General features: G+C 50.5%; 1 protein-coding gene across 5 annotated transcripts; it reads left to right on the forward strand.

The window, feature by feature from the left end:
• Positions 1-365: 365 nt before the first annotated feature.
• Positions 366-26545, forward strand: LOC102917834 (zinc finger protein 783-like). 5 transcript variants are annotated; one of them, XM_042273155.2, is made up of 10 exons: positions 821-1063; positions 2861-3199; positions 3286-3412; positions 3530-3655; positions 8382-8516; positions 9421-9528; positions 16956-17309; positions 19071-19197; positions 23788-23877; positions 24608-26545. In XM_042273155.2, the coding sequence occupies exons 5-10, from the start codon at positions 8403-8405 to the stop codon at positions 25693-25695; spliced, it is 1881 nt and encodes a 626-aa protein (XP_042129089.1). In that variant the 5' UTR covers positions 821-1063; positions 2861-3199; positions 3286-3412; positions 3530-3655; positions 8382-8402; the 3' UTR covers positions 25696-26545. The 5 variants fall into 5 exon arrangements, with proteins under 5 accessions (XP_076422727.1, XP_042129089.1, XP_042129088.1 ...); XM_042273154.2 differs by having other exon boundaries at positions 825-1063; positions 23788-23895; XM_076566612.1 differs by lacking the exons at positions 16956-17309; positions 19071-19197; positions 23788-23877; positions 24608-26545 and adding an exon at positions 10667-13656 and having other exon boundaries at positions 366-1063.
• The last annotated feature ends 1337 nt before the right edge of the window (positions 26546-27882 follow it).

Raw genomic sequence — 27882 nt, forward strand, 5'->3', positions numbered from 1 at the left:
GCATGAGTGGAAAATGCAGGAAATGAAGAAAAGCAGGTTTTACTTTCTATTCCAAGGTTAATTCTGGCTTTCCTGAGTAAGGCTTTCTAGTTTCAGAAGGAAATTGGTCTTAAGTGGGATAGTTTATTCAGGATAATTCAGAACATGAACTGGTTAGAGAGCCTTACAGATGAACACAGTAGCTGTGGTCCTGCATTGTATCGTTTGAACGGTACAGGATGATCATCCTGGAGCCAAGGCTTTCAAGATGCCCTGCTGATGTCACATGCCAGTCCAGACTGGGTGTGGCAGAGAGGGCTGGAAGAGGGGGATCTGCTCAGGATGCGCAGATGAGACTCATAAATCCCAGAGGCTAAGAGCCTCGAAGGTGGGTGCCTGAGAGGAGGATACCCCAGAAACACCTTCCTCGAGTTCTGGCGCAAGCCAGGCAAGCGCTCTACCACTGAGATACCCCCGAGTCCCGGGCTTGCATTTTGTTTTAAATGCACTTTCTCCCCCTTAGGGCTTCCCATTTGTTCTGAAAAAGCAAAAAGAGGGTTTAGAAACCTTTATGTTTCCCCCTAGGTTCCCCTCTCTAGGTTACAGAAATTGGAATCTTCAAACCCTTGGGATGAGGGTAGCCCGGAAACTTCCTGAGCGTTTCCCTCACCGGCTTCGTTCCCTGAATTCACCCGCGCGTGGGTTTGCTTGAGGCCAGCTGCCGGGCGAGCAGGGCACCAGTGGCAGGGAGGGCATCGCAGGCTGGCGGCCCGCGGGGTGGAGCGCGCTCAAGGCCGGCCCCGAGCGCCCCCGAGGTGCGGTCCTTCGGACTGCAGGGGGCGCTGTGCGCGCCGGGCCGCGGCCTCCCCCGCTGCTCTGTTAAAGGGCCCGCGGGGCACGTGGCACGGGACGGTGCGGAGTTTGCGGCCGCCGGGCAGCAGTTCCGACGCTGGGCGCCTCCTGCTCGTCACCGACGCGCAGCCTGTCGGCGGAGAACCACGGCCCGCGCCTGGCCCGACCTGTCGGCGGAGGATCGCACGCCAGCGACGGCACGGTCGCCATGGCCGAAGCGGCGCTCGCCCGGGTAAGCGCCCCGGCCGGTGGCCGCCGCCTGCGAGGGTCTCGGCACACCGGTCCCGGAGCGCCACCTCCCCTACCCCGGCCCCCACCCAGCCCGCCGGGGTCGTGGAGCCACCGGCCTGGAGGCCGCATAGGCCACTGGCCTGCACCCAGCGGCGGGAGGCCCAAACACCAGGCCCGGTGGGCTGGGCCCTAAGACCGGTGACCTGCTCCCCCAAACCACCCCCGTGTCCCCGCTAGGCCGGGCGCCCAGATTCCTCCCGAAGGCATCGAAGGACCCCGCAGATAACACAGCTGAGAGCCCCTGTCCTTTGTTTCTTCTGAGGCCTTCGGCCCGAGCAGTCAGAGAAGGCCCAGGGTGGCCTACCGGCCACGTCCGCAAGGCCGAGGGGCAAAAGTTGAGTTGAGGCCTCAGGCCAACACCTTAGAATGTGACCACCCTTAAAATACCTAGCAACTCTTCTTTTAAGTAGGAAACAATTTGAACCCTGTTTGCAACAGGTTTCCGAATTTTGTGGCCTTTTTTCGTTTGCTTATTTAAAGATTACTTCAGTGGTTCTCAACCTGTGGGTCACATATCAAATATTTACAGTTACAAAGTAGCAACGAAACAATGTTATGGTTGCGGGTCAGCACAGCATAGGAACTGTATTAAAGGGTCGAAGCATTGGGAAGGCTGAGAGACCACTGCAAATTTAGCAGTTTTAAAAGGGTAGCTTGGTCATGTTCAGTATGGCCAATTCAGAGGACATGCTAGAAGAACTTTTGCCTGTAAAAATCTCCCGGTAAGTGGTATCTGTTATTACCAATATGTCTTAGACAAGTTTCTGAAACCTTAGTTTCCTGGAAAGTTTTTGAAGGGAACCTCTCCTTCCCTTTAGTTTTCTGTGTGTCCTTCTGGGTTCCCTGACTGCGAGGAAGAGAAAATGGGCTTTATGGGAATGGGGCTGGAAGGCCTTTCTGTACCTGTCCAGATGATGTCTGCCAGATCATTCCACCTGCTCCTATCCCTCAGCTGTCTTGCAGAACCTCATATCCCAAAAAACTTGCCAACAGGATAGATCTCAACACTACCTACCACATTATTGTAATAACTACAGCTCTCCCCCGGTGCACAAGGGATGCTCAAGTCCCTTACATAAAATAATGTACTGTTTGCAAATAACCCGCTCATATATTCCAAAATACTGTAAGTCATCTCTAGACTTCCAATGCAATGGAAAGGCTAAAAGTTGCACAGCGGAGGAAATAATGATAAGAAAAGTGTGTACATGTTCAGAACAGATACAATTTTTTTTCTTTCTAAATATTTTTATCTCAGGTTGGGTGAGTCTTTAAATGTAGACCTGCAGGTAAATGGGAAGAAATGCTTTTTTTTTTTTTCTTTTTCTTTCTTTCTTTCTTTTTTTTTTTTTTTTTTAAATAAAGACAGTGTTATACTATGCAGTCCTGGCTGGTCTGGAACTTGCCATGTAGACCATACCAGGCTGGCCTTGAGCTCACAGAGATCCACCTGCCTTTGGCTCCCAAGGGCTGGGATTAAAGACATGTGCCACTATACCTGGCTGGTCTCAACTCTAGTCTAGGCTAGCCTGGAACTGTCCTGTTCAGGCTGCCGTTGAACTTGAGGCAATCTCCCTACCTCAGTTTGTAAATGCTGGGATTATAGATATGTGCCACCATGCCTAGTTTACGATGTGGCTGTTTTGATTGTATGATTCTCTTGTCCCTTGAGCAGATTTCTCGGAGGGACAAGCAGATGTGTAATAAGAGGCCTCCCACCCCTTCTTTTTCACCCCAGCCAGATGCAGAGAAGAGCTCATACCTCTACTCCACAGAGATCACACTGTGGACCGTGGTGGCAGCCATTCAGGCCTTGGAGAAGAAAGTGGATTCTTGCCTGGCCCGTTTGCTGACTCTGGAAGGACGCTCAGGGACAGCCGAGAAGAAGCTGGCTGACTGTGAGAAGACAGCCGTGGAGTTCAGCAACCAGCTGGAGGGCAAGTGGGCCGTGCTGGGGACCCTGCCACAAAAGTACGGGCTGCTGCAGCGGCGGCTGGAGAACGTGGAGAACCTGCTGCGCAACCAGAACTTCTTGGTCTTGCGGCTTCCCCCTGGCAGCAAGGGCGAGGTCCCCAAGGTAGCCTTTGGATAGCCTGAGGTGGGGAGCCTGAGGGCCCATGCCTGTAAATGTGTGGGTGAGCGAGTGTGACACTGTGGTTTCAGGTGCCTATGACTTTTGATGACGTGGCTGTGTATTTCTCTGAACTGGAGTGGGCCAAGCTGGAGGACTGGCAGAAGGAGCTCTACAAGCACGTGATGAGGAACAACTACGAGTCGCTGGTCTCCCTGGGTAAGGCTGCAGAGGATGCCTGGGCTTCCGTCTGAGGATAGCTTCCTGCAGTCTTTGCCTTTGCCATAGGCAGCCAGCCCCAGACCTTTCCCCATGCCCTCCCCATTCTGTATGCAGATTCTGCCATCTCCAAACCAGACATCCTCATCCGGATAGAGAGGGGAGAAGAGCCTTGTCCTGCGGACCCTTGGGGTCAGACGGGGAGTGAGGAGGAGGCAGCATGCCCCAGAAAACTGAACACTGGTAAGTTGGGAGCTGCTGGGGCACAGTGAGCTACACACTCCCTTCCTGGATATACTGGACCGTCTTGGAGCTGGAAAGGGAGCACAGGGCCTTCAACCAGAATACGCTCTTCTTTGTCGGAGGCATGCTGGCACCACCACCACACTGTGCCAGCCTCAGTGGTGTCCACATCCACCTGGCGTCACTGTTGCTCAGTTCAGCCGTTATCAGGAGACCACTGCTGCTGTTGTACTTCTCTCTGGGATGGCCCTTTGGGGACAAGGCTGGGGTTATTCCTCCATAGCCGGTGTGCTACAAGCCGCAAAAAAATATATAAAGCAGGATTTCAGCTGATTATGACAAAGCTAATACCTGGAAGAAGCCAAGGGCCTTCCAGAGGTCAAGCTGAGGCTCAAGGAGCCTTGGTGATATTTGGCTTCTGATTATCAGCCGTTTCCTGCTATGAGTTTCTTGTGCTGTTGTAGCTTTTCCATCATTTATTGGGCACCATTTCCCCTCCACTAAAGGAATATTTAGATAACCTGCACTGACAGCTGTGCACAGCCAGAACCCCAGTTTAAGCCTCCCTATAATTATCGTCATTGGCAGCATCCCACCAGCTCCATCCCTGGAGGGATGAAGGTACTTTATCAGAGATACCTCTGTACTCTCTAAGAACACCAGACTTAAGCATCCAAGGCCAAACGAAACAACACCTGTCTCTTAGGTCAGAAGGATAGCTTTATTTCTTGTGCAATTTAGGGTGAGACCCTCCTTCCTTACAGCCTTACTGATAGACTCCTAATTCCTTACCTAACTACTTCTAGGAATGTAGACTGAATACATAAATTCCCTTCTTGATATACTAACTGATCATTAGCTCTCTATTGGCCTCCTCCTTTACCACTCCCCTTTTGGGTTGTAAAAGAAAGCCTGGTGGTCACTGCCTGAGGAAAATTCTTACCTGCCTTTATGACCCCATAAGAATTCAAGCCTGGTGACCTTGCTCTGTGAGAGGATTGCCATTGCTTGGCTTTATAACTGGATTCCTGAGAGACTTAGGGAGAACTGAGAGAATACGGAGAACTGAGAGGTAGAAGGAGAGAGAGGAGGATTTTTGAAGAGAGAACTTGAAGACGAGACAGAGAAGAGACAAGAGAACAGAAGAACTAGATGGGTAAGAACTGGAGAGGAATGGTCTAGATTGAAGGACTAGAAGAGAGTACCAGAGGAACAAGATGGAAGATGAGGAAGAGCTAGATGGGGAAGAACAAGAGGAGAGAGGAGCTGATATAGGAAAGAACTAGACGGATGAGAGCCTAGATGGGGCAGAACTAAGATGAGAGAATTAAGATAGAACTTAGAGGGGACAGCAGACAAATGTAGAGAGAAATCAGACAAGAAAGGAGCAAAAAAATAAGAGCAGAATAGAAGCTGTGTAGAGAGAGAAGTGACAGAGAATAATAAAGTGTATGGACTAAGGAGTTTCGTGTATATAGATTCATTTCATATCATCAAGATTAAATTATTAGCTGGTTGTAGATTCTTCCTGGACCCTGGAAGGGGACTATCGAGGGGCTGGACCCCTTAGTCCCCAATACCAAAGGGGAGTGTTACTGACTCCTGAGAGCTGGAGAGGCCCAGTGGCTAAGAGCATACACTGCTCTTGCAGAGTACCTGGGTTCAGTTCCCAGCACCCACATGGCAGCTCACAGCTGTCTGTAACTCCATCCAATTCTAGGAAATCTGGTGCTCTCTTCTGGGCAGGAGGCATGCATATTGTATATATACATATGAAGGCAAAACACTTATACACACAGGCACAAAATATTTATTTACTTATTTTTGTTTTTTAAGTCATGGTCTTGCTACTGTGTAGTCCTGGCTGCCCTGGAACTCATTATGTAGACTGGGCTGGCCTTGAACTCTCAGAGATCTGCCTGTCTCTGCCTTACTTGCTGAACCATCTCACTGGCCCTTATAGACATTTTGAATTGTCTTTTGAGGCAGGGTCTCATTTTGTATCCCAGGCTTGCTTGGAACTCATTTTGTAGCCACCTTGGTGGTCCTCCTGCCTCAGCTTTCCAAGTGTTGACATTACAGGCATGTGACACCACACTGGCCTCTTGTTGCTGCTGTTTGTTTAAAAAAAATTATATTTATTCATTTATGTGTCTGTGTATGTATGTAGGTCAGGAAAATACTTAGAGGAAGTTCTCTCCTGCCACATGTGAGTTCAAGGGGCAGAACCCAGCTTGTCAGGTTTGGCAGCAGGGGCACATACCTCCTGAGCCGTCCTGCTGGCCTTGTTTGCTTTTAAGACGGAGTCTCACACCATAGCCCAGATTGGCCTGTCACTTAATATGTAGCCCACGCTGGCCTTTAACTCATAGCCATTCTCCTGCCTCAGCCTCCTGAGTGCTGGGATTGTAGGTATGAGCACCACACCTAGCCGAAGCAGCTGTGTTTGGGTTTATTATGGAGGTAACGATTTTGGAAGCTACTGAGTGTTATGTGTACACTGTCTGTGAACAGTGTGATCCCCCAGTGTCCAGCACTGTGCCGTGTATGTGAAAGAGTCAGTAGCAGCATGTCAGATCCACTTCTCATGTCAGTAGTTCCTGTGGAAGAGAAATGCCAGCCGAGGCAGGGGAGAGGCCTGTTTACGTTGCTTTTGAGTGTCTCACATGTCCTGTTCCCTGAACCCCGTGTTCATGAAAAACCACACTGGTAAGTTCAAACACATGTAGAGATAGAGCCTCCTCTTTCTGTGATTGTGGATTTCTCATCCAAATGCTGTTCATCCCAGCTGTCCTCAGCACACGTGGGTCCATGGTGGGAACCTTGGGCTGATTTCGTCAGCAGACCATCAGCTCTAACCATCAACCTTTTGTTCATAGTCTATTTCTTTTTCTTAATCATTTGGGTTTTTGTTATTGTGGTTTTTTAGTCCTGAAAGACAGGAGAGAGAGGAAGTATGAAGGATATATTTCCCTCGGCAGAGTGTTTTACCTAGGATACATGAGGCCCCGGTTTGATCCCTAGCACCAGAAAAACTGGGTATGGTGGTGCATGCCTATAATCCCACCACTATGCATATAGATGCTGGAGGGTCAGAAGCTTAATGTCATCCTCAGCCACATTGTGAGTTCAAGCCACCCTGGAATACGTGTGAGACCCCATCTCAAAAAACAACCACAGAAGGGCAATTGAGATAGCTCAACAGTGGTGAGAGGTCCTCACCACTGTGGTGAGAGGTATTCACCGTGTATGAACCTGATGATACGGAGTTTTATCTCCAGAACCCACAGAGGAAGAAAACCAACTTCTGAAGGTTGCTTTCTGACCTACACACCCCATCTGTCTGTCTGTCTCTGTTTCTCTCTCTTTCATATATACCTCTCTCTAGTAATTTTTTTTCTTTTAAAAGAAGGAAATAAGGCTGGGCATGGTGTGACCCAGCAGTCAGGAGGCAGAGGGAGATAGAGCTCTGTGAGTTCTAAGCCAGACCAGCCCACATGTTGAGTTCCAGGCCAACCAGAGCTATACAGTGAGACCCTGTCTTCAAAACAAAACAAAACAAAGGCAAGAGGAAAGAAAACCAAAATGCCCTTCCCCCCAGCTCTGTTTTGTGTGGGAGAGGCTGTTTAACCACATTTGGGGGGCCTCCATTCAACAACCACAGCCACAGCCAGGTTATAGGAGCTATTCTGGGAGGCAGGCCACAGCAACACCATGCATGGATCCGAGGGTATGAAGAGGATAGGTGTGGAGGTGGAGTTGTCTGAAAAGAGTATTTGGGGGGCTGGAGGGATGGCACAGCGGCTAAAAGCACAGGCTACTCTTCCCGAGGACCTGGTTCAATTCTCGGCACCAACATGGCAGCTCACAACTGTCTGAACTCCAGTTCCAGGGCACCTGGCATCCTGACACAGACATATATGCAGGCAAAATACCAACGCACTAAACAAACAAATAAATCTTTTTAAAAAGAGTATTTAAGAAAACCAGAGCTCCAAGACGACATCTTCAGTGTGTCTTTTCTGCTGTGCAGAGGGGCTCCCTGGCATTACAGAAGATAGCCTGAAGCAGGAAGGCAGCAGCCACCCTGATGTCTGGTGGACATCCGTTTTCTTCCTTTCCTTTAGTAGCCAGGTTCTTTTTTTTATGTTTATGTATATTTATTTTACTCTTGTGTATAGATGTTTTGCCTGCCTGTATGTAGCACACCTGTGCATGCTGTCCCACAGAGCCCAGAAGAGGACATTGGACCCATGGTACTGAAGTTACAGCCTATTGTCAGCCACCATGCCAGTGAACAGCCAGGCTCTTGATCCAGCTGCCATGTCCTGTGTCACACTCTCAGTTGAAGTACATGTTGCGTAGAGTCCTTGTGGACAAAGAGGCTTAGACATAGCTTATCATGGTGGCACACACCTTTAATCCCAGCAGAGAGAGGCAGAAGCAGGTGGATCTCTCGAGTTCAAGGTCAGCCTGGTCTACATAGTTAGTCCCAGGTCAGCCAGGGCTATGTAGAAAAGCCCTTTTTCAAAAAATAACAAAAAAGAGGCATTACGTAAGAATCAAGCTTTGGGGGTAATGAGCATGGCCACTGTATCTTCACATCCTACCTTTGGTTTGAAAGTCCAGGATCCCAAGACTCTACATTTATGTGGCTCCAGAGTCACTGGCCACCTGCCTAGGAGACCTTGGGATTGTTCTCAGTGACACTGGTTTGTGTTTCTAGGAATCCCTCTGAGTCTAGAGCATGCCCCACGTCCACCCAGCCCTGCCCAGGAGAAGACAAAAGAAAGGCAAGCACCTGAGCAACAGCAGCAGCAGCAAGAGGAAGCAAGAAGTACTCCACCTGAGCCAGACACTGGTGGGTGAGGACAGCTGGGCAGCAGCACTGGTGTCCGCGGCATGGGGAACAAGCCAGATACTGAACTGTGTTGTGTAGGCTCTTGGGAGCTGGGCCTCTAAGGTGGGCCTTGGAGAGGCAGGTTTAGTCTCTTCAGTACTCAGGTGTCTGGATAGCACCCCGACATACCTGTCTGGCTGGAGTAATGGGAAGAGTGTGGATGGGGCCTGCTGGAGCTTTTACAGTGGCCATGTCAACGTGGCGGTCTGTGTCCACACCCCCCAGTGTGGTGCTGGGTTGGCATGCTGCAGTTTCTCAGTCTTCTGAAAACCTGTTGAGAACTCTGACTTCCCACTCGCTCAGGACTCTGTGTCTGCTTCTGTCTCTAGGCAGTTCCTGCTGGTCCTTCTGAGACTGACTCAGGGCACTGAGCCTCGTGCCCTCAGCTTCGCTTCCTTCTCTTCCCCGTTCTTCTTTCTGGACGCTGGCCTCACTCCCAGTGCTGTTGCCCTCCTTCTAGTGGTTTCTCTGCATTTCCCCATCGCACATGACTCTCCCTACCCTGTGTTCCTCCCAGCCAGTCTGTAAGCTCACGCTGTATGCATGGAGTTTGTGAGGTGGGACCTCGGGTAGTGTCCCTGCCCATCGCAGGCCTGGACTCTGTCCTGGGGCCTTCCAAACCTTCTGTGGTTGAGGCTGATGAAGGTGACATGGGGAGGGACAGGCTGTGAGCCTGGGTCTACAAGGGATTGGGGATGTGGCCTTCATAGCTCTGTTCCTACCTCAGAAGCCCTCCCGATGGAAGCCTGACGATCTCCTCTTCCTCGCGGGCCCTTAAACAAGTCCAGGGCCTGCTGGGGAAATGGTCATATCTCCTGTGACACTTGTGTCGGGAATGGCCCTCATCTGATTCTCCCTCTTCCAGGAATTCCAGCAAACACCAGCACTTTATCGATTAAACAGGAGGGAGAATTTACAGAGGGAGAATTGCCAGCCTCCCCTCCTGCAGATGGTCTGCCTTCTGAGGGGCCAGGTGAGTGAAAGGAGAAGACACTTGTGGCTGGGCAGAGCCTCAGAAGCTCCGAGGGCCACTGGGGAACAGTAGCACTTGGCCTGTGGTTAGCTGGCCTCAGTGGGAAGACTGCTTGAGGACATGCTGCCTGTCTCAGGCTGTGGTCTGCTAGTGATAGGAAGGCTGCTCCTGTGGGCTGCTCCATCCCACAGCAGCCTGTGAGGTGGCCTGCCTGCATTCACAGCCTGTGAGGTGGCCTGCCTGCATTCACAGCCTGTGGCATCTCGCACTTGGCGTGTTGACCTGTAGTTTAAGTGTAGGTCCTTCACCTGAAGTCCATGTTTCTCTGGTAGGGCTCAATGACAAGACCTTTATTCTCAGCCTGGGGACAGCTGTCCTCCCTCCCTTCAGCCTGTGCTTTCATGGCCCTGTCCCTGCAGCTGTGCCGTCTCGGCTGCGTCCTTGCATCAGGTGAGACCTGCACTGAGGCCCTGCAGGAGTCGCAGGCTGATAGGATTTGTTTGGGATGAGTGACAGACCGGCAGTCACCCCTCCCCAGGCCACAGAGGCTTTTTTTTTTTTTTTTTTTGAGATGGGGTGTATATAGCTTGCTGACTTTAAAATCACTGTGTAGCAAGGCTTGTCTTAAATTTGTGGCCGTTCTCCCATCTCAGCCTCCTGTGTGCTGGGGTTACAGCCACAGGTGACCCACAAGGCCTCCCAATCGTGGTCTGGAAGCAGCTGGGGCCCACGGGCTCCTTGTCCTTCTCTGGTTGTACCCATTATCTTCACAACACTTAGGGTCTTGGGAGCACCATTGCCATGGCTGGAGTGTCTCCCCACTACGGTCTCACCCATCTGTCTCCCAGAGTCCAATCCTTAACTCCACAGAGTCCCTGGCTCCTCTTGGCCTCTGCAACTTTCTCCCGTCTCCGCTGTTCTTAGCTCGTCTTCTAGGAATGAGCATAAGGCAGCAAACCACATGGAATAATCCACGAGGCAGTGCCTGCCCCATGGTGTCTGTGAGGAGGACCTGATCTGGTCTGCCTACACTCACGGAACCGGGAAGGGAGGAGAGGCCTGAGCCTGGCACAAAACCCGGATCAAATGGCGAGGGGGCTGTGGGTCCTCTTGGAACCTGTGATGATTCCTTTACCAGGTGGTGGGGCCGTGACCATCAAGACAGAAGCCCAGTCTGAGGAGGAACCTGAGCAGCACCTTGTGGAGTCCCCGAGCCCGTCCACGTACAGAGTCCACAGAAGGCCCAGGAACAAGACCAGAGGCCCTAGACGGCATCATGCCCAGGAAGTGCCTAGGGTATGGAGTAGGGAACCCCGGGCGGCAGAGGCAACGGAAGAGCCACCCCGTATCCGTCCTCGACAACGGGAGCGGACATTCCCATGTCCTGACTGTGGGCAGAGCTTCCGCTTGAAGATTAATCTGACAATCCATCAGCGGACCCATGTCGAGGAGGAACACAGGGGGGCTTGGAGTGGCTTGCCTCTGGGGTCAAGCCACTCCACCCTGGAGCCAGGGGAGGTGGTGGTGCCCGGGCCTGTCATCAGCTGGCTCCCTGAGGAGCCCGTGAGACACCGTTCCCTGGCAAGCAGTGCTTTCCTGGGACAGAGGTCAACAGCTAAGGTTTACCACTGCAGTGAATGTCTGCGCTCCTTCCAACAACGGAAGACCTTGATACTGCACCAGCGTCAGCACACAGGCAACAGGCAAGGCTGGCCTGCCTGTCCCTACTGTGGCAAGGCCTTCCGCCGGCCCTCCGACCTCTTTCGTCACCAGCGCATCCACACTGGTGAGCGTCCCTATCAGTGCCCCAAGTGTGGCCGGGCCTTCAACAGGAACCACCACCTGACTGTCCACATGCAGACCCACTCCTGAGGCCAGGCGGTCCTGCATTTCCCCGGGCCTTCTGGCCACCAGGAGAGCCCAGCCCTGAAGAGGAACCTGACCAGAGGAGCCTGCTGTGGTACCGCGGAGGATCCGTGCTCTCTCAGGGCCTTTTCCTTGTGCCTGACCGACACTGGTCCCTCGTTCTGGGACAGCTTTGGAGAGTCTTGTTGGTTTCGTTTTCCATTCAGCTTCCATGGGAAGAAGTCCCCCTTTTGGTGACTGTAGGTGTGTGACTGGGTGCCTCTATCTCCTAATCCTCTCTTTAGGACATTCCTGACTGGTGAAAGATTCCTCAAGATTTAAGGTGGGGTCTTTGGCTGGTACTGTAGTCAGTAGGAACAAAGATTTTTGGCTCTTTCAGAATGGGACAAGAGAGACCTCAGGGGGAAAGGTTTGAATGGATAAAAATCTGCAGTCTATCTGAGAAAAAAGCAGTTCACAGATGGCTAAGGGAAGGCACCAGCAATTTGTATTTTAAAAAATTTTAATTTTTTTTACTTTGTAACTTTGAGACTTTTCTAGGAGATCCCACGCTGCTGAGGGGCAGGAACTCTCTGCTACCTCCTCCATGTGGTGCTGACAGGGTGGGAGGACCCGCTTAGACCTGTTTTGGTGGGGACGGCTGGGCTGCTGTTCTGAAAGCGGAGTGCCAGGTGTTTTAAATACCTAGAGTGACTCACAGTCTTCCCTGCCTTTCCCTCATGAGGCCATCACATCCGTTATTTTACATTTTACATTTACAAAACTCCTACTTTTACTAGGAGTTGTGAGGGAAATGCAAGCTAGGAATGGATTGCTTCCCCCTGGTCTCGGGGTTGACAGTGTGGTTGACCCATCGCGACAGACCTGCAGAAATGCCTGTGGGGATTGTAGCACAAGCCCAGGCAGCCCCTGCCTGGGGGACTCTGGGAATCCTTCAGCTCTCTTGAGCCTCGTGTTCCTTGTCTAACAATGAAAACAGCCCCAGGATGTCACCTTAGAGTTGTCTGTGCCAAAAGACAAGTGTGTCTGGGTTGTCCTTCCTTTTAAGTCTGGGTCTTTTCTTGGTTGATCCTGTGCCCTTTTCCCCAGACTCCTTTGGGAAGGACCTTTCTATTTTGCCAAGTGGCAGTTCCTTCGGTTTCTGGAAAGTAAAACTTTCCAGCTGAGCTGGCACTATAGGGGCCCTTCAAAAGCACAAGCCGAAGACCAGGAGTTTGGGGTGACAGTGTCAGAGAGTCTTGAGGGTGGCTGGGCCTCTTTGCCACACCATGCTGGATGCCACCTAGACAGCCTGGTGGGTCCCAGCTCTCCTGGTAGTTTACTCTCGTTTGGCACGCAGACACCCAGGCACGTTCAGGAGGGCTCCCAGGTGCCTTCATCTGACTGTGCTGTTTCCCGACGTCCTTCAGACCTTTGCCTCTCAAAAGTCCTGAACAGATGAGGCACAGGGTAGCACTGCCATCATTCCTGGGGCAGGGATGAGTAAGCAAGCCTATGACAGTTCAACCATGGTTCTGGATCCTCCTTGCCTGCTCACCCAACTGCTGTGTAAGCCCCTGAAGCAAGACTACAGCTGTTGGTTAGTGCTCAGACAAGATATACACAGTCTGTCTGTCCCACATAATCCTCAGCTGCAAGAGCTCACTGCTGCTGCTCTGGAGGCTCAGGGCTAAGGTTTCTAGGCCCCTTTCTAATGCTAAATGCTCCCTGGAAACAAATATGCTATATTTGAAGCACAGATTCAAATGCTAGGAGTGGGGGAAATGGTGCTTTGTAGCTCTGGGCTTGAGTGATTTTCCAGCCTCTGCCTCCAGAATGCTAGGATTTACTTGCCTGCACCATCATGCCCAATGAGGCTTACTGCGTTTGTCTGGGAATTCACTGGGACACGTTAAAGAATGTTTTGAGCCGGGTGTGGTGGCGCATGCCTTTAATCCCAGCACTTGGGAGGCAGAGGCAGGCGGATATCTGTGAGTTCGAGGCCAGCCTGGGCTACCAAGTGAGCTCCAAGAAAGGCGCAAAGCTACACAGAGAAACCCTGTCTCGAAAAAAAAACAACAACAACAAAAAATGTTTTGAGTTTAAAATGAACGAAGTCTGCTTGCTGCAGGAGCCCAGCGATGGAGTCCAGATAGGATCCCAGACTCTTCTGGCTCCCTCATTTTTTAATACAAAGAAATGGTTGGGCCGTATGACTCTAAGAACTGTGAAGGTGGAAATCTTAGCCTAATCGGTGCTCTGTAAACACGTTGGAATAAACAACTACGTGCTTGTGGTCTGGTTTGTACAGGGTAGTCTGAGCTGGTGACCTCAGTGGTTTGTTTGGCTCTACACAGGTGGAGTTCATAGGCGAAAGGAGCTAGACACCTGGCGCTCACACCTGCCGGGTGGAGACAACGCGCCAGCGCACGCTGTGGGGCTGGTGCTTCGGCTCGCCAATGAGGCCTGGGCTCTGTGCAGCCAGGAGGCGGAACCTCCAGGGCTAGCCAATGGGGAGCCTGCTTACAGCGGGTGGAGCCTGCGATCCAGCCGCGGGAGCCGTGGAGGAGCTGCTGAGACGCCGCCGGCTCACGGCTCTGCAGACTCTGTCCCTGGGCTGTTCGTCCCTGACGGCCATCCGAGCCTGGTGCGTGTGGGCCAGGAAGGGCCGTCTGTAGGGAAGATCGCAGCGGCGACTCTGGGACGAGGCAGGATCGCGTGCAGCCATGACGGAGGCGGCCGCTGCTCCGGTAAGGGCGGCCCGCACCGACCATGTGGGGGATGCGAAAAGGTTCCTGAATTAGCCAGGAGGACATCTTACCCGTCCTGAAATTGGGTAGAGCTCAGCTAGGGCCTCAGGGAGGAAGACTAGGACGCCTATGTCCACATGATAAAGTCCTTGTCTCTTGTCCAGGTTTTGAGCATTCATAGTATAAGCCAATTGAGCTTAACCAGGAAATAACTGGGCCTGATGCACCGGCTGTGGACGTTTTCACTCCATATGACTCCTTTTCTGTGATCTCTCCGCCTTCCCCTCTCAATTATTAGCTATCTCAGATCTATTCCCGAGCTAAGGACCCTCCAGCTAATCCTCTTGGTCCTGGGAACCGTGATTTTGTCCCTGCCTACGGGGGTTCCATGGCCTTTCAGGCCTGAATTGGATTCCATTCAGGGTGGATGAATACATCCTCGCCTGCTATTTCCCTATAACCCACGGGAAGATTTGCTACTGCAGCTGGTGGGCGTGTTTTAGGCCCAGGCATGACCTCTCGCCTTCCAGCTGTGTGAACGAACTGCTGCGATCCTGTCTCTGAAGGTAGAGGTCATCTGCTGTCGATAGCTTTGCAGTGACCTCAGACAGTTCTGGTGCCAGATTTGTGGCAAGGGTCACGGAGAAACGAAGACATTTGACCGTTATCTGTGAAGACTGTTTGCCTCCTCCCAGCCATATTTTGTTGTGTGGGTCAGCGGTCAGACCTCAGGATGGTGTCTTGGTGCTGTGAAAGAAGGGAGGGAAGGATGGGGTCGGTGACAAGTTGTATCTAATTGTGGGGGCACTTTTTGTATCTTTTTATGGAAGATGTCTAAGGGGAAGTTTAGTGTCACAAAATTTGATTAATTGCAGTCTTTGGTTTATAATACATAAAACATTCTGGTCAGTGGTCTGGAACCTTCATGTTTATTAGTAATAATACAGTATAAGGTAATGTGATACACCTCGAGGGCTTTTTTTATACCTGTAGTTTATTTCATCCTTCACTGCCTAAGAGATAGGAACGTCATGATGACCTTGTAATTGAGAAACAGCCTTAGGAGAATAGTGTATCTTTGCCCAAACTGCACAGAGTTTAGTTCTGGAAGAGGCCTGGTCCAGATTTATCTGCCGTCCCACAGAGGAGCTCCTTGCTCTTTGTCTTATTATTTGCAGTTATGCTTGATACATTGTCCACCTCCTTTAGACAGGGTGCTCTTCGGGATATTTCCTTTTGACAAGGATGCTGGCTTTCAGCTTTCTCCGACCCCTGCTTGTTGGCAGCTAAGATCTAGCCTTCCAGTGGGGAAGGAAACCTCAGGGGCTGGTTGGTGAGGTGCCCCGGTCACAGAAACCTCTCGTCCAACCTAACACAAGCTGGAGTCCACTGAGAGGAGGGAACCTCAACTGAGAAAATGCCTCTGTAATATCGGACTGTAGACGAGCTTGTAGGGCATTTTCTTAACTAGTGTCTGGTGTGGTAAGGCCCAGCCCGTCATGGGTGCACCACATCTGGGCTGGTGGTCCTGAGTTCTATAAGGAAGCAGGCTGAGAAAACCATGAAGAACAAGCCACTAAACAGCACTCCCCGACGGCCTCTGCTTTAACTCCTGCCTGCAGGCTCCTGCTCTGCTTGAGTTCCTGCCCTGACTTCCTTCAGTGATGTACAGTGATGTGAAAGTGTAAGCCAAATAAACCATTTCCTCATCAAGTTGTTTTTGGTCATGGTGTTTCATCACAGCAATAGAAACTCTAACAAAGACACCTAGTGTCTCGGGCAGGTTGGGAATTCACACAGCATTAGATGATTCATGTGGCCCTTAGAGATCACTGAGGTCAGAACAACAGGGCCTCATGTTAGGGGAAGCTGCTGTAAGAGGAGGTAAGGGTGCTGGGCATGGTGGTGCATGCCTTTAATCCCAGCACTTGGGAGGCAGAAGTAGACCTCTGAGCTCGAGGCTGGCTTGAGCTACTGAGTGAGTTCCAGGACAGCCAAGGGTATACTGAGAAACCCTGTTTGGATGGGGGGGCGCTGAGATTGCCATTGGGTATGCAGGTTTTGTGACCTTCCTGTTGGGCTGTGTCCCCAGAGGAAGAAAAGGTGGTTAAGTAACTGATAGAACTAATATAAGTAGAAAAGCAATATGGTTGGGGTTTTCTTTGGGCCGCCAACCAGCTCCCAAGTAAAAACATGGAGACTTATTAATTATGAAAGCTCAGCCTTAGCTTAGGCTTGTCCCACTAGCTCTTTTAACTTAATTTAACCTGTTTCTATTCATCTATGTTTTGATTTGAGGCTTTTTACCTTTCTTTCATTTTGTATGTCCTACTTTCCTGCTTCCTCCATGTCTGTCTGTCTGGCCCCAGTGTCTCTGTGTCTCTCTTCGTCTCCTTGAGCCAAAATTCCTCCTCTAATTCCTTGCCCGGAGGTGCCACCTATACCTCCTCCCTTGCTACTGGCCATAGACCAATTAGGTGCTTTAGGCAGGCAAGGTAAAACAGCAACCCATCTTTACATAGTTAAACACGTATTCTGCAACATAAACAAATACAGCCCATCTTTGCATAGTTAAACAAATATTCCTCAACAGGGCAAGAGTAAATCCAGTGTACATTTGAATGCTCACTATTTTGCTTTCCATTGCAGTGAGAATTGCAGTGGGAATTATTCCTCCCATGAAGGTCCTGTGGGGTCCAGTGTCTTTTGTTTTTGTCTGGGATCTAGCCTGTGAGGAATCTGAATCCATTCCAGAGGATCCTGATCTTACTATATTTGAGAACAGTTCTCGGCCCTCTGGAAGCTAACCCATCTCCTTGTCTCTGGTCACAGGACTGGCATGTGGGGACTGACCTCCAACAACAGGTCCAGATCCAGTCTGCGGAGATCTCCCTTTTAGCTATCCTGGCTGCTGTTCAGGCAGTGGAGAAGAAAACAGAATCCCAGGCTGTCCATCTTCAAAGCCTGGAAATACGAACAGGGTCGGCTGAGAAGAAGCTGGCTGACTTTGAGAGGACAGCCATGGAGCTCAGCAGCCAGCTGGAGGGCAAGTGGGCCGTGCTGGGGACCCTGCTGCAGGAGTACGGGCTGCTGCAGCGGCGCCTGGAGAACCTGGAAAGTCAGATGCAAAACCGGAACTCCTGGGTCCTGAGGCTGCCCCCTAGCAGCAAGGATGAAGCCCCCAAGGTATGCATCGAGTGTGAAGGGAGGCCTCCAGTCTAGTCACAGTGGACCTTAAGGAGCTGTTTAAAATGTCAGAAAGAGAATGTGACATTGAAAAGAGTCTGCTTAGGCAGTAGAGTGAGTTGTTGGGAAGGATATGTTTGGGCAGCAACAGCTGTCTTATTGCAGAATGACCCCCTCCCCCCCTTTTTCAATTGAAAAGAATTGTTTTTAATTGGTAGTATACACCTTTAATCCCAACACTTGGGGGGCAGGGGCAGGTGGATCTCTGAGTTTGAGGCCAGGACTACAGGGTGCCGGGACAGCCAGGGCTATATAGAGAAACCTTGTCTTGAAAATCAAAAAAAGAAAAAGAAAAAAATTGTTACTGGGTGGTGGTGGTGCATGCCTTTAATTCCAGTGCTTGGGAGGCAAAGGCAGGTGAATTTCTGTGAGTTAGAGGCCAGCCTGGTCTACAAAGTGAGTTCCAGGACAGGCTCCAAAAGCTACACAGAGAAACGCTGTCTCGAAAAACCAAAAAGAAAAAAAATTGTTTTCATACAATATATTTTGATCATGTTTTCACCTCCCCCAGTTCCTCCCAGATCCTTCTATCTCCCCACCCACCCAACTTTACATTCTTTTTGTCTCTCTTTAAAGAATGACAACAACAACAACAACAAAAACAGCTGGGCAGTGGTGGCGCACGCCTTTAACCCCAGCACTCTGGAGGCAGAGGCAGGCTGGTCTCTGTGAGTTCGAGGCCAGCCTGGTCTATAGAGCAAGGTCCAGGACAGGCTCCAAAGCTACACAGGGAAACCCTGTCTCAAAAGACAAAAAAAGAAAAAGAAAAAAACCCACAAAAATAAAAAAGCAGATACCAAAATATACAAGCAAAAGACTAATAAGACAAAAACACGTCCAAACAAAGCAAAATTAAACAAAGTCTGTAAAAAATACCATGGAGTTTGTTTTATGTTGGCCAACGCCTCTTGGACATGGGGCCTGCCGTGAAGTGTGGTTAATATACCCAGTGAAACTCCACTGGAAAAACTGCTTTTTCCTTTGCCATCGGCTATCAATTTCGGATAGCTTCTCAGTTAGGGGTAGGACTTCCATCCGCCTTAAACCCATGCAGGTCATGTATACACGCCATCCGCCTTGAACTCGTGCAGGTCATGTGTACACGCCAGTCTCCATGAGTTCACACATGCATCAGTCTTGCTGTGTCTGGAGGACACTTTTTCCAAGGAGTCATTTCTCTGGCTCTTACCATCCTTCTTCCTCCTTTTCCACATAGATCCCTGAGCCTTGAGGGGAGGGGTGATGAAGACATTCCATTTAGGACTGAGTGCTCCAAAGTTTCTCACTCTGCACATTGTCCAGTTGTGGGTCTCTGTTAATTCACACCACTACAGGAAGAAGCTTCTCTGATGAGGGCTGAATGAGGCACCGATTTGAGCCTCAGTCTGGTGCGGCCACTGGGGGTCTTTGGTAGAAAGTGTTTGAGTGTGGGCAACTGACACAAAGGAATGGAGATGGGCTAGAAGGGAAGGCCCCAGAATGACTTTTTGAGAGTGAGGACTGGTTCAAGTCGAGGAAATCTACAGAAAGCATCTCCGTTCAGCTTCCAACAGAAGATGCAGGTGTGCACAGGAGGAGCTGGGAGGACGCTTTCTATGGTCATGGGGTGGGCAGAAGCTAGCATTTGGTCAGGGGTGCCCACAATTTCGGAGCTCTTTCTGGCTGTTCTCTGAAGGGCTGTGGGGATTTGTATTCCTCCAGGTTTCTATGACTACTGAAGAGGTAGCTGGGTGTTTCCCCGAGCAACAGGAAGGCAGTCCGGAAGATTGGCAGAAGGAGCTCTGCACGCACGGAGCAAAGGAGAGCCGTGAGGTGCTGGGCTCTCTGGGTAAGAGACATCCCCAAGGGCTTCCAGATGTACTTTCATCCTTTTCCTCAGTGTGTTGAGACGCTTGGATCTGAGAGCCAGAGTAGATTGGACCTCTGTCTTAGAAGCTGGTAGACAGTATCCTTAATTCCCGTCTTTAGAACTAAGTGTAGACATGCTTCTATTTTGTGTGTATGGGTGGTTTGGCCTGTATGTATGTCTGTGTATCATATGCATGTCTGGTGTCTGCAGAGGCCAGAAGAGGGCATTGGATCACCGGAACTGGAGTTATAGATGGTTGCAAGCTGCCATGTAATTGAACCTGGGTCCTTCGGAGCCTCTGGAAGTGCATTCAGTGCTCTTAACCACCAAGCCATCTCTCCAGCCCCATGGGCATGATTTGTAAAGGTATCTAAGATCTAAGAATTGAGGGCTAGCAGTAAGCAGTAGGCCCTCCAGCCAAGTGTGCAGGAGTTTTATGTGAGACTTGATCTAGAATTTCGTAGCCACATCCCCAGCTCTTGCATCATCCTGGAGCTTGCAGAAAGGTTAAATCACTTATCCAAGGCTTCAGTGGAGACACAAAGATTAGAACCTGCTCCTCACTGTCCAGTTCCTCCCAGTTCATTTCTATAGAGTGGAGATGTCCCTACCTTTGTCCTCTAGGACTTAGTTTGTGACTCTGCCTACTCCTGTTCCACCACTGAATTCTGATACCAGTCCAGGAGCTGTGGAAAAGGGTCAAGGGTGAGGCAGATGGTTTATCACCTCCATCAGACTTGTGATGCCCTGTCTGTGCCATGGCCCAGCTCTTTACCCTGCTTCCACCAGGTATGCTCTCTGCAGGGAAGGAGCCGAGTCTTCGCTTGACGTTTCCCTTCCACACTGCCTGGCACACTCTAGGGTGACAGAGTACTGGGTCAGAATGAGAGCTCAGTTTTCATTCTCTCTCAGCTGATAGCACAAGGTGGAATGCAGATTGCAAAGCTGTTTGCTTTCCAACTGCTGGAGATGGAACCTTGTGAATGCTAAGGGAAGCGCCCTCCACTGAGTTAGAGCTCCAGCCTTTTTTTCCGTATCTGACAGGATCTTACTATAACTTAGGCTGGCCTGGAAGTTACTGGGTAGCTCTGGCTAGCCTTGAACTTGTGCTTCCCACCTCAGCCTTTGGAGTATTGGGATTATGGGTGGACCCACCCTGGCTTTTTGAAAGGTAAAGAAACCCTTAGTTCAAATGGAAGAAGCAATAGGAGAAGGGAGCACTCTACCGAAAGGAAATAGATTCCCTGTTTGCTCAGAACACAAAGATTAGCCAAGGTACCATTCCATGTTGGTGTGTGTGTGTGTGTGTGTGTGTGTGTACGTGTACCTGCTTGTCTGTACGTACCTGTGGGGGCCCTGCACACATGTGATGTTGGATCCCCTAGAAAGAGTTAAGAGTTAGTGGTAGGAGCTGGGAACCAAACCCAGGTTCTCTGTAAGAACTCTCTCTCCAGCCCTGTTCCTTGTTTTTAGATTTTTACTGTATTTGAGGAGAAAAGCCCTCATTTGAAGGAGTCTCGTTGGGTAGGTAAATGAAGGAAGAGCACACTGAGTGGTAGGCAAGTTGCACTGGGGTTAAAAGTGTTTGGGGGCCCTGCAGGGGTAGGGGTGCCACAGAGAAGGTAGAGTGTTGATGTAACTAACCGTCTTATTAAATAAGAAACACAGAAACAATGTAAAAGAGAAAGCCCAGAGCTCAGAGCTCAAATCTCACCCTTCCGCCTGCGGTGTCCCAGCTTCCCGAAAGAGGGCTACTTCCTGTCTGTACGCCTTTTTATAGTATTATTGTTCTGCCTTCTCATTGGTTGTAAGCCCAAACACGTGACTGCTTCGTCACTGTCTGAATGTACAGCCCCCTAGGTCTTAAAGGCATATGTCTCCAATGCTGGCTGTATCCCTGAACACACAGAGATCTATGGGATTAAAGGCGTGTGCCACCACCGCCACACTCTGTCTATGACTCTAATAGCTCTGACCCCCGGGCAACTTTATTTATTAACATACAATCAAAATCACATTTCAGTACAATTAGAATACCACCACAGTAGAGTGCCAGGATACAGCAGTCAGCCGATAGTGCTCGGGAGACAGAGGGCCAGGAGAGCTTGCTTAGTGGGGGGTGGCACTTGTTGGCTCACTGAGGACCCTGCTTCCCCTTCCTGTGGTACAGTGAGGGGACCTGGGGCCCCATGGTAGGTGTGGTCAGGAAGTAGATGCAGAACAGGCTGGGCTTGGCTGGTATGTCCCTGGAGGTGCCCAGAACTTTCCTCTGGAGCTTTGGCATGCTCTGGAATGTGGTATCCGTAGGGGACTAGGACTGCCTAGCCTTGGATAGTCTTTGCTGTCTTGGCAGTCACTCCACTGTCATTTGGTGTAAACTTGCTTTATTTTCTACAAGTTTCCGAAGGCAGCTCTTCCTGCCAAATTTCTGAGAATCTTCAATCAGTAAGCACAGGCCTACAGTTTCAACATGTTCAAGTGATTTGGATACCTCAGGGTTTGAGAAGCTGGTTATAGGGGTCCCCCGGGCAGGGGCTGATGAGCTCTAGCCTTTTGATGATTGTGCAAGTGCATTCTTACATGAATATGTTTTTGCTCAGCAGTGCAGAGGTCAAGCATTTTTTTCTCTGCATAGGCCTTGCTATGTAGCCCTGGCTGGCCCAGAACTTACTACATAGGCCAGGCTGGCCTTGAACTTGTAGCTGCCATTCCACCTTTGCCTTCTAAGACCTGGGATTGCAGTTGTGCACCACCAGGCCCAATTTAAAAGGCTTCTCCTGGGCTGGAGAGACGACTCTGAAGCTAGAGTGCATGCTGCCATCTACAGGTTCTGAATCTGACTCCAGCACCGATGTCAGACACCCGTGAGGTGTCTGTGAGCTGCTGGTAGCGCCAGCTCCAGGGATCTGACGCCGTCTGTCCTTGAGCACACTGCACTCATGTGCACACATACATACATGCACCATAACCACATTTTTTAAAAAGCCTCCCTTTATTGGCTACCTCCCCCATCCCATGCTCCTCCCAGCATAGCTGCCATTCTTATTGGTGTACGTACTCCGAGACTTCACAGTGTGTGTGTGTGTGAGTCAAAAGATAACTTGTGGGAATCATTTTTCTCCTGTCACATGGGTTCTAGGAATTCAACTCAGGTCATCACACTTGGTAACAAGTACTTTACCCAGGTGACACATTACTGTTGACTTCTTTTTCCCAAGGCTTTAATTTTAACTTCCAGTTAAAATTATGGAAGCAACCTGTGTAGGGGAGGTGGCTACACGTGGCTGGGCAGCATTGATTTATCAGGAGGGAGCATGGATGACGTGCTGTGGTATGGATGTGGAGCTTAGAGATGGGCACCGCTGACTAGTGAGGTCCCTTGGCCCTTGAAGGACACCTACCCTAGGGTACTGTGTTACATGGGCTGCCAGACAGAGACTGATAAAACCCACACCCAAATACTGCAGTAACAGCTTAGACAAGATGGTTTCCCGCTCCTGACAGGCTTGTTTGTCAGGTCAGGTGTCCCAGACCCAAGTGTCTTTCAACCTGTCGCTCTGCCTTTCCTAGGGAGTAGCTTTGCCACTGCCGTTCAAGGTGACCATTAGGAAGCAAGTAGAGCTGGTGGTGGTGGCGCAAACCTTGAGTGCCAGCACTCAGGAGGCAGAGACTGTGAGTTCGAGGCCAGCCTGCTCTACACAGTGAGACCTTGTCTCAAAAAAAAAAAAAAAAAAAAAAAAAAGCTGGAGAGGTGGCTCAGAGGTTAAGAGCACTCAGTGGCTGCTCTTCCAGAGGTTCTGAGTTCAATTCCCAGCAACCACATGGTGGCTCATGACCATCTATAATGAGATCTGGTCCCCTCTTCTGTCATGCAGACAGAACACTGTATACATAATGAATCTTTAAAAAAAAAAACAAAAAAAACAACTAGTAGGAGCCTGGTCTACAAAGCAAGTTCTAGGACAGCCAGGCCGCGTAAGAAAAACCCTGTTTTGAAAAACAACAAAAAGCTAGAAGAAGGGAAAGGATTGCCTTTTCTCTTAGTACAATACATTTATTTCCAATTTAACAAGCAAAGTTAGTGCTTATGCACGATAAATATTAATCCACTTAAATCTCTTGTAGGTTTGTGTCTTTTCATATACAAATAGATGAAAAAACTAAGCTACAGAGAGGCTAGGTAAATTATCAGAGGCCATGTAGCTAGAAAAGTCTGAGCCTTATTACATCCTGTTGGTTATCTGCTTGAAGAAGTGTTCTAGAGGCATGGTCTGTATTCTGGAGGGATCTGAAGGCCCAGCCAAACTCCAGCTGTTCTTTCCTTCAGAAAGCGGGGTGGTAAAGATGAAAGGCTGCTGGCCCTTGGTCATAGGCTACCACTGGTCATTCAGAAGCCATGTACCCCTGCTCTCCTGTCTTATCAGAAATCCCAGTACTTATTTGTTCTGCCTTTGCTGGGCTCTGTGGTTCTGTTGGGAGTGCACTGTGGTCACTGGTCCTGGACAGAGACTATCACAGGAAAGAGGCCATGACGTCTGATGCCCTCGGGGCTTCCTCTCTTTTCCTTAGAAACAGGCCAGCTGGAATCTGTCCCAAGTGTTCTTCCCTGGATCAAGCAAGAAGAAGAGGCGTATGAGAAGAGCCTACGGGAGACAAGCAGTGCGTATCTGTGCTCAGGTGAGGCCCAGGGGCAGGCTGCTTCTCTGGGCCTCTGAACACCTGCGGGGGGCAGGGGGGGGGGGATTCTGTATTCATGTCTGGAAGTGGCAGCGAGCAAGAATCCTGTGTTGTCCTGTTGTCTCTGTGCTGTTTGCTGTGGACACTTGTCCCACCGTATCCTGGCTGGCTTAGGAACTATGCTGACATTGTGCTGGGTGGGCACTGTAAGCACTGACTGATGCAGAGGACACATCCCCATCCCCACAGGACTTTTCAGTTAAGAGAAAGACAACCACAAATTAACAGTACAACTAAAGAGGAGGAAACCATGTCTGAGCCAGAAAGTCCTTTGAGAATGATAAAAATTGTGGACAGTGTCCTCAGAAGGCACTTACACTTAGAATGTATTTACATGGGAAGGCCTTCTGTAATCAGGGTGTGAGGGGTGGGCTATCTCATTCATGGTGTGGTGGCACCAATCAGGTTGTCAGGGAGCTGGTCTTGGGAGGCTGTTGAAGCCACAGCTTAGCTGCAAGGGTGTTTGGATGACATGTAGATCACACAGACTAAGGCCTCTGGCAGAAAGCAAGTGGGAAATAGGTAGGTGAGGGCCAGAGTGACAGGCTCATGTGAGCCTCAGGCCTTCCATACCAAAGAACAGGAGGGATCAGGTGGTCTCGCTCCAGAGCCTGTGGCAGAGATGACTCATTGCTGTGTCTCCTCCCACCAGAAACCTGGCTAGCTAACAAGAAAAGGACCCTGGAAGGAGAGTCCGTGGTACCAGAGACAGCCTGGGCAACCGATGGAAGACCCAGCAAGGACGACTTCGAGAGGGGAACCTGTGGGGATCTGCTCCCTGTTTCCAGAGAGCGAGAGGTTGCCTCCCTCCCCCGAGGCGCGCAGAGTCAGCCTGTGCCAGCGCCTGAGGGCACTGAGAATGGCCAGAACTTCACTGTCAAAGAGCCTGGCACTCAGCATGATCACCCGCACCATGGAGCTCAGTCCTTTGCCAGTCTCCAGTGCCCCCAGAGTGCCACACAGCAGGTCACTCTCGCCAGGAACCGGTGTGCACCCACAGCCCAGCGTGCCTACACCTGCATCCAGTGTGGCAAGAGCTTCGTCCACCAGTCAACACTCACCACGCACTACCGCACACACACCGGGGAGAAGCCTTACAAGTGCGCCGAGTGTGAGAAGCGGTTTGGCCGCCTGTCCACACTGCTGGAGCACCAGCGCACCCACACCGGAGAGCGGCCCTTCCCGTGTGCACAGTGTGGCCGTCGTTTTGGGCGCCTGTCCACACTGGTGGAACATCGGCGCACCCACACGGGTGAGAAGCCATTTCCGTGCACCCAGTGTGACAAGCGTTTCACACGCTTGGCCAACTTGACAGTGCACCAGAGTGTGCACTCCGGGGAGCACGCCTTCCAGTGCGCCCAGTGTGGCTCGTGCTTCACGCACAAGCCCGGGTTCCTGCGGCATCTGCGCAGCCACTCTCAGGAGAAGCGCTTCACCTGTGGCCAGTGTGGCAAGAGCTTCACCTGCCGCTCCTGGCTGGTGCGCCACCAGGGCAGTCATGCCCGCTCAGCCTCCTCTACTTACGTGGCTTGTGAGAAGAGCTCACCAAGCCATGAGTCACCGGCGGGTCTCCTTAAAGGCGCAGCTAGGGGGAAGTTTTCCAGTGTCCCTTCTGGCTCACCCAGATCCAAGGACACTAAGGCATATGGCAGAGGTCAGCAGCTCAGTGGCCAGGGTCAGGAAGGTCTGGTGGGGTCTCTGCATAGTTGTCTCTCTGTAAAGATGGAGAATGCAGGGTAGCACCCACAGAGTTCCCTAATGAGGCCGCACAGGGCTTCTGGGTCCTCTTGAATCCAAGCTGCCTCCTACAGGGCGCTTCTTGGGTCAGATGTGTGGTGCCTGCCATCTGCTAGGCCTCCTGGGGAGGGTGTCTCCCACGGACTGCAGGTGCTAAGTGCCCTGAGATTCTTGCTGCAGGGAAGGCTCCAGCATCAGGTGAAGGGAAGAGGGAATCGTGAGTATCTGCCAGCAGCAGACGAGTCCCCCGAGATCCTGGAAGCCTCATCACCATCTCAGCAGTTCAGGCAGCAGTGAGCTTTTCACCGTCAAAGGGCTTGGCCAGTTAGGAATGCTGCCATTTTGAAAAGTTGAATTGCTCCGCTTCTGTCTGAGCAACTCAACTCAAACTAGTTTCCAAGATTAATTTAGGACCGGGCTGGGGATGTGACTCAACAGAGTGTCCATCTAGCATGCATGGATGGCGACGTGGTTAGATCCCCAGCATCAAATTAAGCCGGCCATGATGGCACATACCTGTGATTCTAGCATTCCTGTTGATGCAGGAGGATCAGAAGTTCAAGGTCTGTTTGGCTACAGCGTCCCTGTTTAAAGAAACAAAGTATCCTTTAGGAGTTCTCAGATGCCCCATGTCTCACCAGTGGCCCGTATTTGTAGAATAACCGCATGCGTGTTCCCAAGGAGGGGCTGGGACTCAGTGTCATTGTCCCCACTTTGGAGGAATGTGGGAAAGCAGACCTGTGCTGCTTGCTCTGCCCTCTGGGCTTTGTCTACATCTGGAGGTGATTTTTACTGAAGATCTGAGATTTCCCATATTCACTTAAAACCTGTAAATAAAGATATTTATGAAGAACTATAAACTCCCCTTCTTGCCCTGATGACCCTGCCAAAATTGGTTATTGTTTTGCAGTAATATTTGGCTCCAGATTTGGGTAATAGTGGCGAGTTATTTTTAACTGTGTGTCCCTGTTAAAGTTCTGAAAGAAAAAGTGATGGGAAGCACCATGGAGGCAGACTCGGGGTGGGGCAGGCTGATTTTTTTTTCCTGGAGGGCACTGTGGGCCATAGAAAGCACGACTGCCTGCAACTCGAGCCCTCTTCTTCAAGGGACACATAGACATGAAGCATACGCTCACATAGACATGTGCATATAAATATAGAAGCTTAAGAAAAAGCATTATCTGTGGAATGGGTGGTATGTTTCCATTAGGGGGCACCACACGATTCATCTCTCCCCACCTCAATATTTATACATTAACTTTCATTAATCCTGAGGTCTGTTGATTGTAAAGCACCTTTATTTTCTACCTCTCTAAGCAAAGAAAAGCTGTAGTCCTGTCCTTATGACTTACCAATGCAAGATAAGTGCATCCCAACTGTAGCCATATTTTCAATTTGAGCAAAAGTGTCAGGCTATCCTGGGTAGATCCTGACCAGCAAATGTCTCCCCATCCCCAGGTGCTGGTGGTAATTTGTATTCCTCCCCTGTTACTTTGCTCAGTTTGAGCAAAAGTGTCAGGCTATCCTGGGTAGATCCTGACCAGCAAATGTCTCCCCATCCCCAGGTGCTGGTGGTAATTTGTATTCCTCCCCTGTTACTTTGTACCAAATGTAAGCCCTTTACATAACACACCCCACACAACACACTCAGAGGGTGGACCCCAGTGGCATTTCAAAACTCCCATAGTAGCCAAGCACGGTGGTGCGCACTTTTAGTCACAGCACTGAGGCAGAGGCAGGTGGATCTCTGTTCAAGACCAGCCTGGGCTACAGAGTGAGTTCCAGAACAGCTAGAGCTGTTACAGAGAAACTGTGTCTCGAAAAGCAAGCAACAACCCCCCCCTGCCCCATATCGTAGAAAGCACTCCTTAATGAACAAGTGCCCCCATAACCCCAGGTCCCAGCTGCCATGTCACACTAGGACAAGGACCTGGACACGAGCCTGTTCTGCAGTGCCTTCATCAGGGAAGCAATCATTTCTCAAACACCGTCAGGGTGAGGGTGTCTTCATGGTCCTCACAAAGGACCTGCATCCGGTTGTATAATCTCAAAGAATAAACAGTGTCTTGAGATAATACTATGAGGGCTGGGAATGGAGCCTGGTAGAACTGTTTGCCTAGTATGCATGAAACTGTGATTCCCAGTACCATATAAACTGGCAACGATGGTGTACACCCATAATCCCAGCAC

This window comes from Peromyscus maniculatus, chromosome 3 (assembly GCF_049852395.1).
Source record: "Peromyscus maniculatus bairdii isolate BWxNUB_F1_BW_parent chromosome 3, HU_Pman_BW_mat_3.1, whole genome shotgun sequence".
Classification (NCBI taxonomy): Eukaryota; Metazoa; Chordata; class Mammalia; order Rodentia; family Cricetidae; genus Peromyscus; species Peromyscus maniculatus.

Excerpts from the sequence above, each read along its gene's own strand:
- LOC102917834 (XM_042273154.2), top strand. The coding sequence starts at position 8,403 with ATGCCCCACGTCCACCCAGCCCTGCCCAGGAGAAGACAAAAGAAAGGC. Across the intron at positions 8,517-9,420 it reads TCCACCTGAGCCAGACACTG|GAATTCCAGCAAACACCAGC; the intron begins GTGGGTGAGGAC and ends TCCCTCTTCCAG. Across the intron at positions 23,896-24,607 it reads CAGTGCGTATCTGTGCTCAG|AAACCTGGCTAGCTAACAAG; the intron begins GTGAGGCCCAGG and ends TCCTCCCACCAG.